Raw genomic sequence first — 17,569 nt, 5'->3', positions numbered from 1 at the left:
GCGACTTTCAAAAATTTTACTTCTAAGGAAATAAAAAAATTAAAAGTTTATATGTGGCGCAAGATTAATTTTAAGCTATGAATTTTATTTACACTGCGTAAGTGCATGTGTATTTTATTATAAATATAACTTTTACCAGACGCGACAAAGTTGGCAAAAAACGACTCTAACTTACCTCATTTTCTCAAGCCTGATTTTGATATATGATACGCAGGGACCTGTAACCAGACCGTTTGTAAGCAGCCAGACCAATCGGATGGACCCAACCATCCGCCAGACCGACTTAAAGTTTCGATATGAGCATTAGTAGAATTGAAATATTCCGGGTCTATAAAAGCTAAAAACTTGAATTATCTACATTAAGCTACGTTTATATTGTATACTTGACGTAATAAGTCTCTATTATAACCCGTGTAGGGGATGAATATTCAAAATGAACGTTCAACAACTTTTGTTGCATTATTCAACGATTATGCTGTTGTAAAAAAGTATAAAATAAATTGAAATATATTCGATGTAGATTATTATTCTATCTTATATTGTAATAATTAGTATATGCCATATTTATACATAGTGTGAGGTCCCTCGCCCACAAATTAAAAAGGATCGATCTTAAAACTAATTTTAAACCACCTTGTTCGACGACCGAAAAAAAAGTTTAATTTACTTTTCTTCTTTTATTTATAATAAAATACACATGTAGTTACGCAGTGTAAATAAAATTCATAGCTTAAAATTAGTCTTGCACCATATATAAACTTTCATTTTTTTATTTCCTTAGAAGTAAAATTTTTGAAAGTCGCTTATTACGTCAAGTATACAATATACACGTAGCTTAATGTAGAAAATTCAAGTTTTTAGCTTTTATAGACCCGGAATATTTCAATTCTACTAATGCTCATATCGAAACTTTAAGTCGGTCTGGCGGATGGTTGGGTTCATCCGATTGGTCTGGCTGCTTACAAACGGTCTAGTTACAGATCCCTGCGTATCATATATCAAAATCAGGCTTGAGAAAATGAGGTAAGTTAGAGTCGTTTTTTGCCAACTTTGTCGCGTCTGGTAAAAGTTATATTTATAATAAAATACACATGCACTTACGCAGTGTAAATAAAATTCATAGCTTAAAATTAATCTTGCGCCACATATAAACTTTTAATTTTTTTATTTCCTTAGAAGTAAAATTTTTGAAAGTCGCTTATTACGTCAAGTATACAATATACACGTAGCTTAATGTAGAAAATTCAAGTTTTTAGCTTTTATAGACCCGGAATATTTCAATTCTACTAATGCTCATATCGAAACTTTAAGTCGGTCTGGCGGATGGTTGGATCCATCCGATTGGTCTGGCTGCTTACAAACGGTCTAGTTACAGGTCTCTGCGTATCATATATCAAAATCAGGCTTGAGAAAATGAGGTAAGTTAGAGTCGTTTTTTGCCAACTTTGTCGCGTCTGGTAAAAGTTATATTTATAATAAAATACACATGTACTTACGCAGTGTAAATAAAATTTATAGCTTAAAATTAATCTTGCACCACATATAAACTTTCATTTTTTTATTTCCTTAGAAGTAAAATTTTTGAAAGTCGCTTATTACGTCAAGTATACAATATACACGTAGCTTAATGTAGAAAAATCAAGTTTTTAGCTTTTATAGACCCGGAATATTTCAATTCTACTAATGCTCATATCGAAACTTTAAGTCGGTCTGGCGGATGGTTGGGTCCATCCGATTGGTCTGGCTGCTTACAAACGGTCTAGTTACAGGTCCCTGCGTATCATATATCAAAATCAGGCTTGAGAAAATGAGGTAAGTTAGAGTCGTTTTTTGCCAACTTTGTCGCGTCTGGTAAAAGTTATATTTATAATAAAATACACATGTACTTACGCAGTGTAAATAAAATTCATAGCTTAAAATTAATCTTGCACCACATATAAACTTTCATTTTTTTATTTCCTTAGAAGTAAAATTTTTGAAAGTCACTTATTACGTCAAGTATACAATATACACGTAGCTTAATGTAGAAAATTCAAGTTTTTAGCTTTTATAGACCCGGAATATTTCGATTCTACTAATGCTCATATCGAAACTTTAAGTCGGTCTGGCGGATGGTTGGGTCCATCCGATTGGTCTGGCTGCTTACAAACGGTCTAGTTATAGGTCCCTTCGTATCATACATCAAAATCAGGCTTGAGAAAATGAGGTAAGTTAGAGTCGTTTTTTGCCAACTTTGTCGCGTCTGGTAAAAGTTATGGCCGGCGGAAACGGTCTGGCATTGATGATAACCAATTTCTAACAACGTGCTCTAACACATATATAAAAATCAGCCTTGAGAATTTAAGGAAAGTAAGCACTTTTTTTTTTCACCTTAATCACTTGATAGCAAAAAATTGGCCGATGGGCCGAACTAGAAAATATGCACACATTAAACGCCGATGTGAACTCTACATTGTCCCAAAGTTTCATCCTTGAGAATTTGAGGAAGGTCTGGCGGGCCTGGGCTCTTGATCTAGTACCAAAGTATATTTGGCATTTTAGGTGTCATAGTATAATTGTCAATAGTCATCATTATCGGTTTTCATCATGTCATTATCATTAGGTATCATTCATTTATCATTTGGATTATACGTTATTAGATACACTTGCAAGCTTTTTCAATTATTTAAGTACATACATAGTACATTTATTTCATTAAATATGACGTCATTCCTTATTATTTATTTATTTATATCTTTCACAAACATCAAGACTCAATAATTATTTATATAAGATCAAGGTAAGATCAAGGGTACGCAACGCTTTTTACGCACGTGGTCGGCCGACCTTACAATTTTTTTTTTAAGTTGCTCAGGGTACAAGGATTTTTTTTAAGCGCGCACACATACTATATATTTCTCATACAGGCAGTTCTTTTAACACTTCCTAAATGCAAAATGCAATCACTAATCTCACACTCCATGAAAACTTTAACATGTAGGAAATCCGGCAACCCTCAGTTGATCAGGCCAAGAGTCCTTCGAAAAACTTACGTGTTTAAATTTTCCCATAAATCAATTCTGTCTACAATCATTTCACTTCTTTCACATTTATTGCCTCACTGAACTTTTCCACAAGCATTCGATGACCAATCATTTTACGAAACCTACATTCCTTTAAATCAAACTATAAAACTTTACAAAAACAAACCTTACCTTCAAAACTATTATCATTTACAATAAGTACCATTATTTATTTAAAAAGTCATATCCGTTATTACAATACTTCGTCATTCCTTTGTTTATTAAATAAGTCAGATCCATGAATTAATTAGAAAGTCTCGTCCGACACAATTTTACTTCGTCATCATTAAAAATAAAATATCTAATAAAAAGTAACGTTACAGATCTAGAAATCTAATTAAGTTACATTAAACACACATATTATATGGTTAAAATTCGGTAGTTTTTTTATGTACTTTTATATTGAAAGGTAAAAATTTAAACAAGTATTTGAAGTGTTGCACTGTAGTTAATTACAATTTAATTTCATTCTTATAATATTCAAGTGATGATGAGTGCACGAACTGTGAAATTGGAGATGAAATAACAGACGACACATGCCAATCCCTATAAGGAGTACACGCGCCGCCGTCATGTGCCATATTTGCTGGGTATAAAAGTATGCTGAGTAACTATTATATGAAATGTAGTACTTAATATGAAATTATCAAATGTATGTTAGAAAATAATAAGAAATTAATAAAAGAAATCCGCGTTTTTATGCAATAAAATTAACAGGTGTAGTCAATAATATTTCTTTTTCTCGTAACAGATTAAAGATCAACTTTTTAACCATATAAGTTTTTTTTTCATGCAGCGGCAGTTATAACATTGTAGAAGTAAAATAACTTTAATACTAAACTTTATAAACTAAAAGAAAAATAAAGGAAACTGCTTCACTAAGAATGAGAAAAAAAGTTTGTACCTACAGTAATTCGTGTACACTTTTGCAAACCTCACATTTCACTTTTGTTTTATCACAACCACAACCTTCACTTTCTTCTGCTGCTATCCTTGGACCTCCAGACGCCATGCTCGACCAAGGACACCAACAACTCCCTGCTGCTCCATATTCTTAAAAACTTTGCTCTCGGCAGTTGGTATTTAAATTTTAATTCAAGATGAAAATGATGAAATTTAGTCCATTTTAAAATCACTTTTTATATACGTTTCGAGTGTCCGCTGTTGTAAAATTTATGACCTTCACTGTTATTTCACTTTCCAAGTCCTGACAAAACTGTTCATTTGTAATTTTTCCGCTCCACACAGTGTCACTTACGCGCAAATTTATTAATGTCCGAAATGTTTTATTTAATTTACTTGTATTTATTCCACTTCACAACCTTGACTGGCAAGCGCAGCGCGCTGCCAGTGCAGCACAAGGCCGCACTGGCAGGATCGCCATGTAAAGGAGGAGCGTTGATGGAAACAACTTGTTGGTTGAATGTATGATTTATTACTGAAATATGAACCTTAAGCTACGGAATATATAGAGAGATTACGTGAAGGTGTGTGTAACGTACAGTGCACACTACAAGAGATTCTCTTTATAATATCAACGTCAACAATCCAGACGATTTCATGAAGAAATGAACATCTCTAGATGTAACCAAGAAAGCCTTTTACACAATAAGCTACTTTCATTGAATGCATTTGAATGCAATTTACACAAGCCTTAGAAATGAGACGTCATGAATGAAAGATTTTATCTCAAAGTGCAGATCACAACGTCTTGGGGGGTTACCAAGAAGTACAAGTTCAGTTTAGGTTGAGAGAGAGGGACCGAGCTATATAACCGCTATAGCTGTGTCCCTTTCTCTCGACCTAAACTGTGCGGATTTAGTAGTTCGTGGTACCCCCCAGATCACAATGCCTTTTCAGCCGGTATTCAAAAGTAATAGGATGTGGAGTGCGGCTAGCGCAGAGCAAGGGACAGATGACTCAGTTTATTGCAGAGTTATCATGTTTTTTGCGGGTCTATGGTCAGAACATAGATTAAATATAAAAAGATCATACCATCCCATACATTAAAATACGACCGCCTAAGAACGCGCATACACTACACCACACATAGATGGCGCCTCAAAAAATGCCATGTTGCCATCGATTACTTGTAGATTGGCGTTAAGTGTTACTTTCAAGCCATAAATCTATGTCAAAAGTGACGCTTACACGTAACGCCATATACAAGAAGTGTAATCGAAAGCTGCAAGACATTTTTTGTGTAGTGTATGCGCGTTCTTAGGCGGTCGCATTTTAATGTATGGGAGGGTATGATCTTCTTTTATTTAATTTATGGTCAGAATGAATGATTTTTTGAACAAAGAAGAGATTTAATTATTGATTACTTGATAAATGACAAATCTATTTTTATCTTTTCTGTGGAGAGAAAACATTAAAAATTATAACTTTTACATCATAGAAAAAAATAGGGTAACAAAAAATGATCATCTCCATGTACTATTTTAGCTATCCTATACAGGGTGTAACAAAAATGGTGGTGATCCGTTTAAGGGCGTATTCAGTATCGTATTCTCATCAGGAAAAAGTAGGATAAAAATTTTTTTTCGCGAAAAATTTTTTTATCTTTGTATGGAGATTCGACCGATTCGCGCGGACCGGCTCATACAAAAGTGAAAATTTTTTTAGCGAAAAAAAAATTTTCTTCTACTTTTTCCTGATAAGAATACGATACTGAGTACGCCCTTAAATGGATCACCACCATTTTTGTTACACTCTGTATGTATCAACTTGTAATTGAAGCAGTAGGTATGGCCAGCTATCACTTATATTACACTTAAAAGTTTCCATAGAACAACTAGGTGCTAATAACACACTCTGTTTTGTTTCAGGATTTTATGATTGTGATTCAAGTTATATTAAAAGTTTGGCTAGTATAGTTTATCTATCTCACAGACTTCAGTTGTCTTGTGCAAACGGTGTCATATCAGTAAAGATTTTTTACTAAATCACAGTTTTAAAACTCATATATGCATCATAAAGGAATAAGTAAATTGCAATTCCATACATCAGTAAATGCCAGTTATTTGTAGTGACATCTAGCGTCATTCGCGCGTCAATCACGCGTCAAATAGCTTAAATTATCAGTACCACTACTAGACACTAGGTGCTAATAGTGTTGCGTCTGCCAAAAATGTAATATTAAAACAGTTTACAACTTATATTACAAGCAGAAGGAATTGAAAACAGAGTATTGATTAAACTATTGTAATTTTTGTTCGTCGCGACATCTATTGACAAGTAGGTAGTAGTACTGATCATTTACGCTAGTTGACGCGTAAATGACGCTAGATGTCACTACAATTAACTTGTATTTACTGGGGTCATACCATGACGTGCTAAAGCCGTTCAGTTTAGGTTGAGAGAGAGGGACGGAGCTATGTAACTGCTATAGCTGTGTCCCTTTCTCTCAACCTAAACTGAACGTCTTTAGTACGTCATGGTAACCCCCCTGATGTATAGAGTTACAACTCTTCCTTTACTTATTCCTCTATGTATGCATAGTGAAGCATCTGTCCCTCCATCTGTCTCGAACAGTGAACTGGCCGATATTGGATCATCGCGAGACCATTAAGAGGGTTTTTATTAGAAAACTTTGGCGAGCGAGCGCGGCGAGGGCGGTAAAAGATCGAGTCACCCGCAATCTCAGCCCAAATTATATAACTGGTTAGAATAGACCATTTAATATACTGTCAGTAGGTTCTCAATTCTTTAGTTTAAAAACTCATCATCCCCTTTATGTTATCTCGGCCTTCACCACGGTTCATGGGAGCCTGGGGTCTGCTTTGACAACTAATCCCAAGACTTGGCGTAGGCACTAGGTTTACGAATGCGACTGCCATTTGGCCCTTCCAACCCAAAGAGTAATTAGGCCTTATTGGGAGTAGTCCGGTTTCCTCGCGATTTTTTCCTTCACCGAAAAGCGACTAGCTCAAAAGACATTTCGCACATACGTTCCGAAAAACTGACTGGTACGAGCCGGGGATCGAACCAGCGATCTCCAGGTTGAAAGTCGTACGCTCTTACCGCTAAGCCACAAGCGCTTAATTTGTCAATATGTGTATGTCGTAAATACAAAATATTTTCAAAATCGAGCATGAGAAAGAAGCGCTGGTGGCCTAGCGGTAAGAGCGTGCGACTTTCGATCCGAAGGTCGCGGGTTCGAACCCCGGCTCGTACCAATGACTTTTTCGGAACATATGAGCGAAATGTCATTTGATATTTGCCAGTCGCTTTTCGGTGAAGGAAAACATCGTGAGGAAACCGGACTAATTCCAATAAGGCCTAGTTACCCTTCGGGTTGGAAGGTCAGATGGCAGTCGCTTTCGTAAAACTAGTGCCTACGCCAAATCTTGGAATTAGTTGTCAGAGCGGACCCCAGGCTCCCAGGAGCCGTGGCAAATGCCGGGATAACGCAGGAGAATGATGAAGCATGAGAAAGATCAGTGTACTCAACTGTGTAGTGTGCACTAACTACCTACTTTTAGTAAGTAAGTATTCTGAATAACAATTCTTTGTGAACAATATACTTTTAGCTGTATCGTCTTTCAGCCATGAATCTCGTAATTTCCTCACAGCCACTCAGAAGTCATTCAACACTTAACCAGAAATTATCTTACTAATGAGATTTTGCACTTTGCAGCTCTCTCTAATAAGGCTTAATTACCCTCTTATTACTCCCGTTTTTGAAACTGAAAGGTCTTATGTTGCTAGGAACTTATTTGGATGATCTGACATTTTGAATTAAAGCGGTATAATCGAAGTTGGCCATGGACGCCATAGTAAAAAAACACTGGTGGCCTAGTGGTAAGAGCAAGTGACTTTCAATCCGAAGGTCGCTAATTCGAATTTCGGAGAGATTTTCGGAGCTTAGGTATATATAATATTAAGTTATTTATTTTAAAATACACCATACACTGTAAATCTAATACGAGCGAATCTCGGTGATTAGTGTAGGACATAAGAAATGTAATTAGATACATTTTACTATTGGAATTGTAAGTCAAACTTTATCGACACAAAATAATTCGGCCCGCAATGTGATGCAAATACACCCACACAATCACAATGTGATGCGTAATATACGCTCGTTGATAGTTACTTGTAAAAGCTCATCGCGGAAGTTGTCATTAGCTGTCATCCCAAACATGTTTACAGCACATTCCCGATTTCAATTATTTATAATATTTATAATCCCGATTTCTTTTCACGCGTGTGGTGACGGGTTAAGAATTTCACCACCTCCTTTCTTCCCGTGGGTGTCGTAGAAGGCGACTATGGGATATGGGTTAAATTGTGGCGTAGGCGAGAGGCTGGCAACCTGTCACTGCAATGCCACAGTTTCGTTTTCTTTTAACCCCTTATTTGCCAAGAGTGGCCCTGAAGCTTTAGTAGTTTCATTTGCTCTGCCTACCCCTTTATGGGATACAGGCGTGATTGTCTGTATGTTGTATGTATGTAATGAGGGGGTAAAATTTAAGAGTAACTTACAAACACCCTCTTTTATTTATTAATGATGACACTAATGATTTCTATAACGGGTTTAATTTAATACCCTATCCATACTAATATTATAAATGGGAAAGTGTGTGTGTCTGTTTGTTTGGCGTCTTTCACGACAAAACGGAGCTATGAATTGACGTGATTTTTTAAGTGGAGATAGTTGAAGGGATGGAGAGTGACATAGGCTACATTTTGTCTCTTTCTAACGCGAGCGAAGCCGCGGGCAAAAGCTAGTAATCAATAAACCTACATATAATACAGTTTATATCTTAACTAAATAAATAAACTTTGATTATCTAACTCAATTTTGTAGATAACAACGTAGAATCATTACACTAAATAACCGAAAACTTTATATATCTTCTGAAAGTCACAAAATACGTAACTTATTAGGGCAAATGTAACTTAATAAGTACAATGAGATTTTATTGAAAACTGGGCTCTATTTTGTGAAGAGTATGTATGTCAGTCTTTTGACTTATAGGTTTCTTTGAAGGTGATTTAGAAATATATTTCAGGCTTTTGTTTGTCTAAATATATAAAAAAAGAAACTGACTGACTGACTGACTGACATATAAACGCACAGCCGAAACCGCTGGTCCTAGAGATTCGAAATTTGGCGCGTAGGTTCTTTATAAGGTGTAGAGGAGCACCAAGAAAGGATTTTTAAAAATTCACATTCTAAGGGGGGAAATGGGGGTCCGAAGTTTAACGTTTGAATAAAATTACTTTTAGTACGCGGGCGAAGCCGCGGCAAAAAAGCTAGTTAAATATAAAGAGAGTATATTATGGAGCTATTACAGATTCTTTTCCAAAATTATTTATTACACACACAACACACACACAATCACGCCAAGGGGTAGGCAGAGCACGTGAAATTACTCGTTTCAGTGCCACTCTTGGCAAATAAAGGGTTGAATGAAAACGAAATTGTGACATTGCAGTGACAGGTTGCCAGCCTCTCGCCTATGCCACAATTTAACCCGTATCCCACAGTCGACTTTTACGACACCCACGGGAAGAAAGGGGGTGGTGAAATTCTTAACCCGTCACCACACGGGATTTATTACATATTTTACATAATATATGTACAATTATGCCAGTTAAGAAAGCCATAAGCCGAATAGCTCACGGCAAAAGGGAGCGACGAATTGACATGATTTTTGAATTGGAGATAGTTGAAGGGATGGAGAGGGACTCCGGGGGCTACTTTTTATCTCTTTCTAACTTCCATTTTCCATTACCCAAACAGCACCCAAAGGTTGTCTGGAAGTGATCGCTCTTTAGCGACAAGACCGCCTGTTGTTACCTCTGTTTAATTTGTTTTTGTTTCTTGTGCATTACTTGCAAACTATGTGAGGTGTGCACATAATAGTACATTGTGCAATAAGGGGAGGAAGTTGAATATTACTAACGAGAGTAAGTTAAATCGCGACGGAGCGATTTAAAGACTCGAGTTAGTAATATTCATACTCCCCGAGTTAAACACAATGTTTTTCATCACATTCGTAATGTAAAAAATACGTAAATATAAGTAATAAAGTTAAGTACGGTACAAGAAATTTCATTATTCCCTTGGGAGAACGATTAGTCTATAACTCGCGCTCCGCCTGCGTGCAATAGCACATTTAAAGTGCGGGTGTGATGAAAATGGTATTGTACTGTATTGTATTGTAACAAGGAGGGGTTAACAAGTAGGGGTAACAAGTAAAATGGAGGGGGGGGGGGGTTGTATTGAGCATTCCGTAATTTTCTAAGTTAACGCGAGCGGAGACGCGGGAAAAAGCCAGTTTATAATATATTATGGCGACTGTAGGTACCAGGCGCGCAGAATCCTAGGGGAGGTGATAAATCCTCCCCAATAGTAAAGCGGGGTAGTAAAAGTGCTCTTCCATTTATGATACATGAAAATTCGTCTAGGGAATGAGCTCTTTGAACTCCATCTACACTCCAAATGGTGTAACATGGAAACATAGAACCGGACCATAGAAACTTTTATAATATATCGCGTATTTTCAAAGATAATGCTAAAAGTGTAACTGGTTACTTAGTACAAAACGACTTTTTGATAGCGATGAAGCTATTATAGGGCGTACTTAGTCCGGATATTTCGATTTTTAATTAATGTCCAAAATTTACAAGGTATTTTTTGAAAAAATATAGAAAAGTATACAAAATTGGAATGTCTATTAAAAAAGTGTAGGCACACTTTTATTTATATCATTTTGCCAACATAAAGCTAAACCTTATTTTGCCAATATAAAGCTAAACCTTATTTTGCCAATATAAAGCTCCCCTAGGTCCTAATCAGGACACAATATTCGTTCAAGGTCACAAAAATATTGATTGGCTCACGTATGAGGCTTCATTGTCCGGCATGTTTCCCTGGGGAGTATGTAGACAGGCGGATTTACTAATAATTTCATGTTATACGGTTCTGATTAAAGCATTTTGCTGAGTTGGTTAGTAAAATTGTTATGCATGCTTTGTAGAATTGAAATAGTTGTGGCTAATATGCGCTAGAAACAGCAGACTGTGTTTGCGTGTGTGTGTGTTGTGTGTCGTGTGTTTTATTTTTCAGAATAACTCACAGTCTTTTAGTGTCTTTACCCCCCTAGATGATGGCGAACCCGCCACGATTGACCAACTTAAGAGAATAATTCTATTTCCGATATGAACGTATTTATCCTTTATTTTGTGTGAAGTTTTCCAGCAATTTCTAATTTTTTTAATCTTTTCACGGCTACTTTCGTAGTGAACGTTTTAATTTTCTTAGTCAAAAATTTCTAAAACACTTGACAATTCGTTTGAACTACATCTTGGTAGCCTCTGTTGGCAGACTAACCAATCCAAATCCAATGTGACTAGTTTTTTTTTTATTTTTTTTTTTTTTATACCACGTCGGTGGCAAACAGGTATACGGCCCGCCTGATGGAAAGCGGTCACCGTAACCTATGGACGCCCGCAACTCAAGGGGTGTCACGTGCGCGTTGCCGACCCATTAGAAACTTGTTAGTTTGAGTCTATTCTGTGACTGTTTGTTTTTTCATAATCAATTGATGCCTAAGTTAAATAGATGTGTTTGCTGATTAAGTACCTACTGAATTAATTCTAATAGTACCACAATCCACTAAATTTACTAGTGAAATATTACTCTATACTCGCTCAATTAAGTTCACGCCACAGGCAATATAATTACTTCGCTCATTTGCGGGAACTATCTAATTTGACTAAGACCGATATCATATTATATCAGCAATATAGCTGACGGTTCAAGGACACATATTAATACCGCAGGCAATGAACTGAAATTTGATTCTATAATAATAGGTGGTACGAGTTTTGTGTCCCATGAGAAATTTGGCGCCCAACGTGGAGTTCAAACAATGTGATAATCTGGTCAGATTTACATTCTAAGACAGTTATTAAGATGAGAATAAATAAATAAAATAGATATTATAGAACATTCTTACACTGATAGACAAAAAGCAGAAATAATAAAATAAGTTGGGTGCCCAACGTGGGGCATGATTCAACAAGTGTGAAAAACTACCTATAGGTTTACTATTTAGCTGTAATGTTTATTAACATAAGCTATAATAAAAAGATGTTACGAAATAAGGTTTCAGTAAATACATGAAGCTGAGTTTGTTACGTAAGTGGGCTCACCTAGCTGCTGGACTAGAAACCTGGCGCAAAACGTACAAATTAATAATAAGGTGATAAACTGATCTTAGGTTTGCTGTCTTATTTAACTGACACCGTTATAAAATTGAGATAAGAAAAATGAAAATCAGTTACGAAATACTGGTTTTGCCAAATAAATGCTGACTTTGTAAATTGGGCGCCCAACTTGGGGTCTAAATTAACAATTAACAGTGTGATAAACAGCTCATAGGTTTGTTACTTAACTAAAGCAATTATAAAAAATAATATTATAGAATATTTTTAAACAAATTAACAAGAAAAATAAAAAAAATGCTACGGAATCGATGAGCAAGAAGTTGGGCGCCCAACGTGGGGCACGGTTTAACAAAAGTCTGAAAAACTACCTTCTGGTTTACTACTTAACTAAAATGGTTATTAACAGAAGCTGTGATAACAAGACGTTACAGAATAAAGGTTTCACTAAATAGATGAAGCTGAGTTTGTCACGTAAGTGGCTCATCTGGCTAAGCTAGAAATTTGGAGCCCAACGTGGGACGCGAATGAAGCATGTTAACTTTAGAAGTAAAATGTCCAACTTTATCATTTTACTTGACACAGACATTCAGACATATTCGCTAGCATTAGTTTAATAGTTGCTATATATTACATTTGTTAGTTAAATCACATATTTGTCAGTGTAAACTGTGTTAGGTTCCCTAGTGGGAATTGTGTTAGGATGTGAGCTATGAGAAAGTTTTTTTAATTTTGTCTGTAAAAATGTAGGAACAGTATAGCTATGTCAGCTCATATTCAAGTACGTGCGCACCGCGATATGAGCTGACTAGCCAAAAGCAATATCCTTTCAATGTGAGAACGAGACGCCAGTCTCACTCCGACCATTGTAACGTTAACTGGTTATTTTAATATACGGAGTTAATTATAAAGTGCTTATTATTCCACACCAATATATCACCTCTTATAATATAGAAGTGCGGACAAATAACTTCTAAAGTGGTGACCCCGACGTGAATCAGTGGACGATCAGTGAATAATAAAAACAGTTAAAGTGATTAAAAATGAGTCCGGATCCCAATAAATTAGCTTCGGGCAGTGAGACTCAACCGGGCGCGGACAATGTACCAGCAGCAGAAACGACCGACGTGGTAGCCATTTCAGTGTCGAGCCGGATACCAGATTTCTGGGTGGACCAGCCCAGAGTTTGGTTCATCCGGACGGAAGCAGTATTAACACCACAGCGGATAGGGGACGACGCCAAATTCGACATGGTGGTGTCGAAGCTGCCAAAGGACGTAATACTGCGGCTGGCGGATTTTCTGACAAACCCGCCCGCCACCAACCGATATCAGGAGCTTAAGGCGAAGCTCTTGAAGATGTTGGAAGATTCCAAAAACAGGCAAGTAGAGAAGGTCCTCGGGGAAATGGACCTGGGCGATCAAAAACCATCCCAGCTATTGGCCAAGATGCGCAACCTGGCTAAGGACAGCTTCCCCGATGCCACACTGAGAATAATGTGGCAGAATCACCTACCTACGGCAGTGCGCGCAGTTTTGGTAGCATCCAGGGAGAGCGATCTTGACACACTGGCCAACATCGCCGATGACGTATCGGAAGCCACTAGAATCCCGAACGTGGCAGCAGCGGCAGTACCACAGAGTCAGGCGCACAGAGCCGCAGCGAACACCTCAGGAACCGCAGATACAGCAGTGATACTCGCTGAGATTGCCAAGTTAAGCGTCAGAATGATGGACTTGGAACGGGCAAGGCCAAGAGGTCGCAGTTACGGAAGGAGAGGACGCGGAGGTCGTTCAGCGTCCAGACCAAGGAGTACGTCACGCCACCGGAATCAAGCCGAGAGGAGACCAGATTGGCTTTGTTACTACCATTTCCGATTCGGTCCTGCCGCCACCAAATGTCGCCAACCCTGCGCATGGGTACTCAACCAACAGGAAAACTAGCGGAGATAGTACAGAGTGCGACTAGGACGGAGATCTGTACTATCAAACCAAGCCGTCGTTTATGCGTAACAGACTTAAACACTGGACTGCATTTTTTAGTAGACACAGGTGCTGACATTTCCTTATTACCAGTGCAGAACAAACAACGTGCGGGTGAGTGCTCTGATCTAAAACTGTTTGCAGCAAATGGCTCAGAAATCAAAACATACGGTGTTAAAGTTTTAACGTTAGATTTAAGGTTACGTAGACCGTACAAATGGGAATTTGTTATAGCCGACGTTAAACAGCCAATACTGGGAGCCGATTTTTTGAGTCATCACAAGTTAGTAGTAAATTTAACTGATCGCAAATTGCATGATCTGGTGACTTTTCTTAATATAACCGCACCGACCGTACGTAGCAACCAACCAACTATTAATACTGTCAATGGTAACCACCCGTATCATGATTTGTTATTGCAGTTTCCTAGCATAACAAAGCCACCGACATACAAGGAAACACCCACACACAATGTGGTACACCATATCGAAACGACGGGTGCACCAACATTCGCGCGGGCTAGACCATTACCACCTGACAGGTATAAAAAAGTTAAGGAGGAATTTCGTCGTATGCAGGAGTTAGGCATTTGTAGGCCTAGTAAAAGTCAATGGGCCAGTCCTTTAACGGTTGTAACAAAAAAGAACGGCGAAATTCGCCCTTGCGGTGATTATCGTGCCTTAAATGCACAAACTAAGCCTGATAGATACCCAATACCGAGATTACATGATTTTACGTTCATATTGGCAGGTAAAAAGATATTTTCCAAGTTAGACATAAATAGGGCGTATCATTGCATTCCAGTAGCTAAACAGGATGTTGAAAAAACCGCCATAATTACCCCTTTTGGGTTATTTGAATTTCCAGTAATGTCATTTGGGCTTCGGTGTGCTGCTCAAACGTTTCAGCGTTTCATGAACAGTTCAGTTCTGGAAGGTCTCGACTTCTTGTTCAATTACTTAGATGATGTTCTTATCGCGAGCGATAATGAGGCGCAACATAGGGACCATCTTAGACTGGTTTTCGAGCGTTTCGACAAGTACGGCATAACGATCAATTTAGCCAAGTGTAGCTTTGGACAATCGAAGCTGGAGTTCCTAGGACATGAGGTAACTACCACGGGCATTAGGCCGTTAGAGGAGAAAGTGCAAGCCATAGTCGACTACCCAAAACCACAGAACGTAGAACAATTACGTAGATTTTTAGGAATGCTAAACTTTTATCGCTCTCACGTCCCTGGAGCAGCGAACATGCAGGCTAAACTCGACCGATATTTAGTTAACGCGAAAAAGCGAGACAAGACCCCTATAATTTGGACGAGCGAGACCGAAGAGGCGTTCGAGCAATGTAAAATGGGCCTTAAAAAAGCCGTTACGTTGTCCCACCCTCGGTCCGACGCAGTCTTAGCCTTAATGTCTGACGCGTCAACTACGTCAGTAGGATCAGCTTTGAATCAATTGGTTGACGGGAAATGGGAACCCTTAGGTTTCTTTTCAAAAAAATTGACTAAAGCTCAAAAAAGTTATTCTGCATATGATCTCGAACTATCAGCTATTTACATGTCACTGAAACATTTTCGTAAATCATTCGAAGGTAGGCCGCTGATAATTTACACGGACCATAAACCCTTATGTAGAGCATTCGAAAATATAGGCAAGAATAATAACGAAACACCAAGACGAACAAGGCAACTATTGTTCATTAGCGAATTCAGCACGGACATCCGGCACATAAGTGGGAAAGAGAACGTTGTTGCTGACACACTCTCTCGCATAGAGACCATTGTTTGCCCCACATCACTTGACTACGCAGAACTCGCCGACGAGCAAGCAAAAGATGAATGGTTAAAAAACATGACGCAATCGGATCAGCACGACGGAAATAGCAATATAAAATTAAAACTAATAGCGATACCTACATGTAGTAAATCTGTCTATTGTGAAATTTCTTTAGAAGAAGCAAGACCGTATTTACCACAAAAGTTTAGACGTACAGCATTCGAAAGTGTGCACAACTTAAGTCATCCTGGAACGCGTGTTACTCGTAAGCTAGTTACAAAGAAATTCTTTTGGCCTAGCATGAACAAAGACGTAGTTAATTGGGCAAGATGTTGCATCGCTTGTCAGAAATCAAAAATTAATCGTCACACGATGTCTAAATTAGGAACGTTTGAAGATGCCGACCGTATGACACATATCCATGTAGACCTAGTCGGACCCCTTCCGACATCGCCACATGGAAACCGTTACCTAGTTACAATAATAGATAGGCGTACATGTTGGCCGGAAGCATTTCCCATACAGGATATGACAGCAGAGGTTGTAGCCAAAACTATATTCGACGGTTGGATCGCACGTTACGGTTGTCCGACCAGACTTACGACAGACCAAGGACGCCAGTTTGAAAGTAACTTGTTCCGCGAGCTTATGAAACTGTTAGGCATAGATAGAATTAGGACCACACCGTTCCATCCCCAGAGCAATGCTAAGGTGGAAAGATTCCATCGCACCCTTAAAGCAGCCCTTATGGCTAGAATGGACAACGGCTCTTGGGAAAACGAATTGTCTACTGTGATGCTTGGCCTGCGTGCCGCAGGACGTAGCGATAACGGCGTAAGCGCCGCAGAAATGATGTTCGGACGGGCACTACGGTTGCCCGGAGACTTTTTCAGCACACAGCCAAACGAACCTAGCGATCCTTGTAGTTTAGTTGACAACATTCGCGATACAATAGCTCAATACAAACCGATAACTATTGGTTCTCGCAATAACCGTACTCTATTTGTTCACAAAGAGTTGCAAACTTGTGAATATGTTTTCGTACGAGACGATACCGTGAGGAAATCTTTACAACCACCGTATACGGGACCATTTAAAGTTTTAGAAAGAGACGATAAAGTATTTCTCATCCAATTTCAAAATAGGCAAGCTCGCATTTCAATTGATAGGTTGAAGCCAGCTCACGTTTGGAATGATGACGTCAACGATAGCGTGAACCTACGTAAGGTAAGCGACTCCACTACAACGCAGAGCGAAAGCGAAGCTAACTCGAAACCGCGGACCACTAAAAGTGGTAGGGTTATAAATAAACCTGTAAGGTTTTTAATCGATGAATAAGAGAACGTGACATTCGGGTCCGCTACTGTGTTTAATTTAGCATCTCCTGGATGGAGCCTGGACCCCGGGAGCAGGAAGTTTTTCCCTGTTTTCCGAAAAGTAGCATCGGTAGTTTATCTCTCGAGAGGGAAGACTACGTTCAAACTCATTACACCGGTATAATCAGCTTCAAGTCGGACTCTGCAACATGATGTTCCGCACCCTAGTTAGGAAATCAGATACTTTA

General features: G+C 38.3%; 2 protein-coding genes across 2 annotated transcripts in view; both read left to right on the top strand.

Annotated features, from left to right (window-relative positions):
- Positions 1-17,569, top strand: part of LOC125239451 (protein madd-4) — a 699,588-nt gene that overhangs the window by 90,214 nt on the left and 591,805 nt on the right. The window lies entirely within an intron of this gene.
- Positions 13,289-13,976, top strand: LOC125239497. Its single transcript, XM_048147114.1, has 2 exons — positions 13,289-13,886; positions 13,972-13,976. Exons 1-2 carry the CDS (start codon positions 13,289-13,291, stop codon positions 13,974-13,976), a joined length of 603 nt encoding a protein of 200 aa, XP_048003071.1.

Source organism: Leguminivora glycinivorella, chromosome 2, assembly GCF_023078275.1.
Source record: "Leguminivora glycinivorella isolate SPB_JAAS2020 chromosome 2, LegGlyc_1.1, whole genome shotgun sequence".
NCBI classification, from domain to species: Eukaryota; Metazoa; Arthropoda; class Insecta; order Lepidoptera; family Tortricidae; genus Leguminivora; species Leguminivora glycinivorella.
This window is presented reverse-complemented; position numbering and strand designations above follow the sequence as displayed.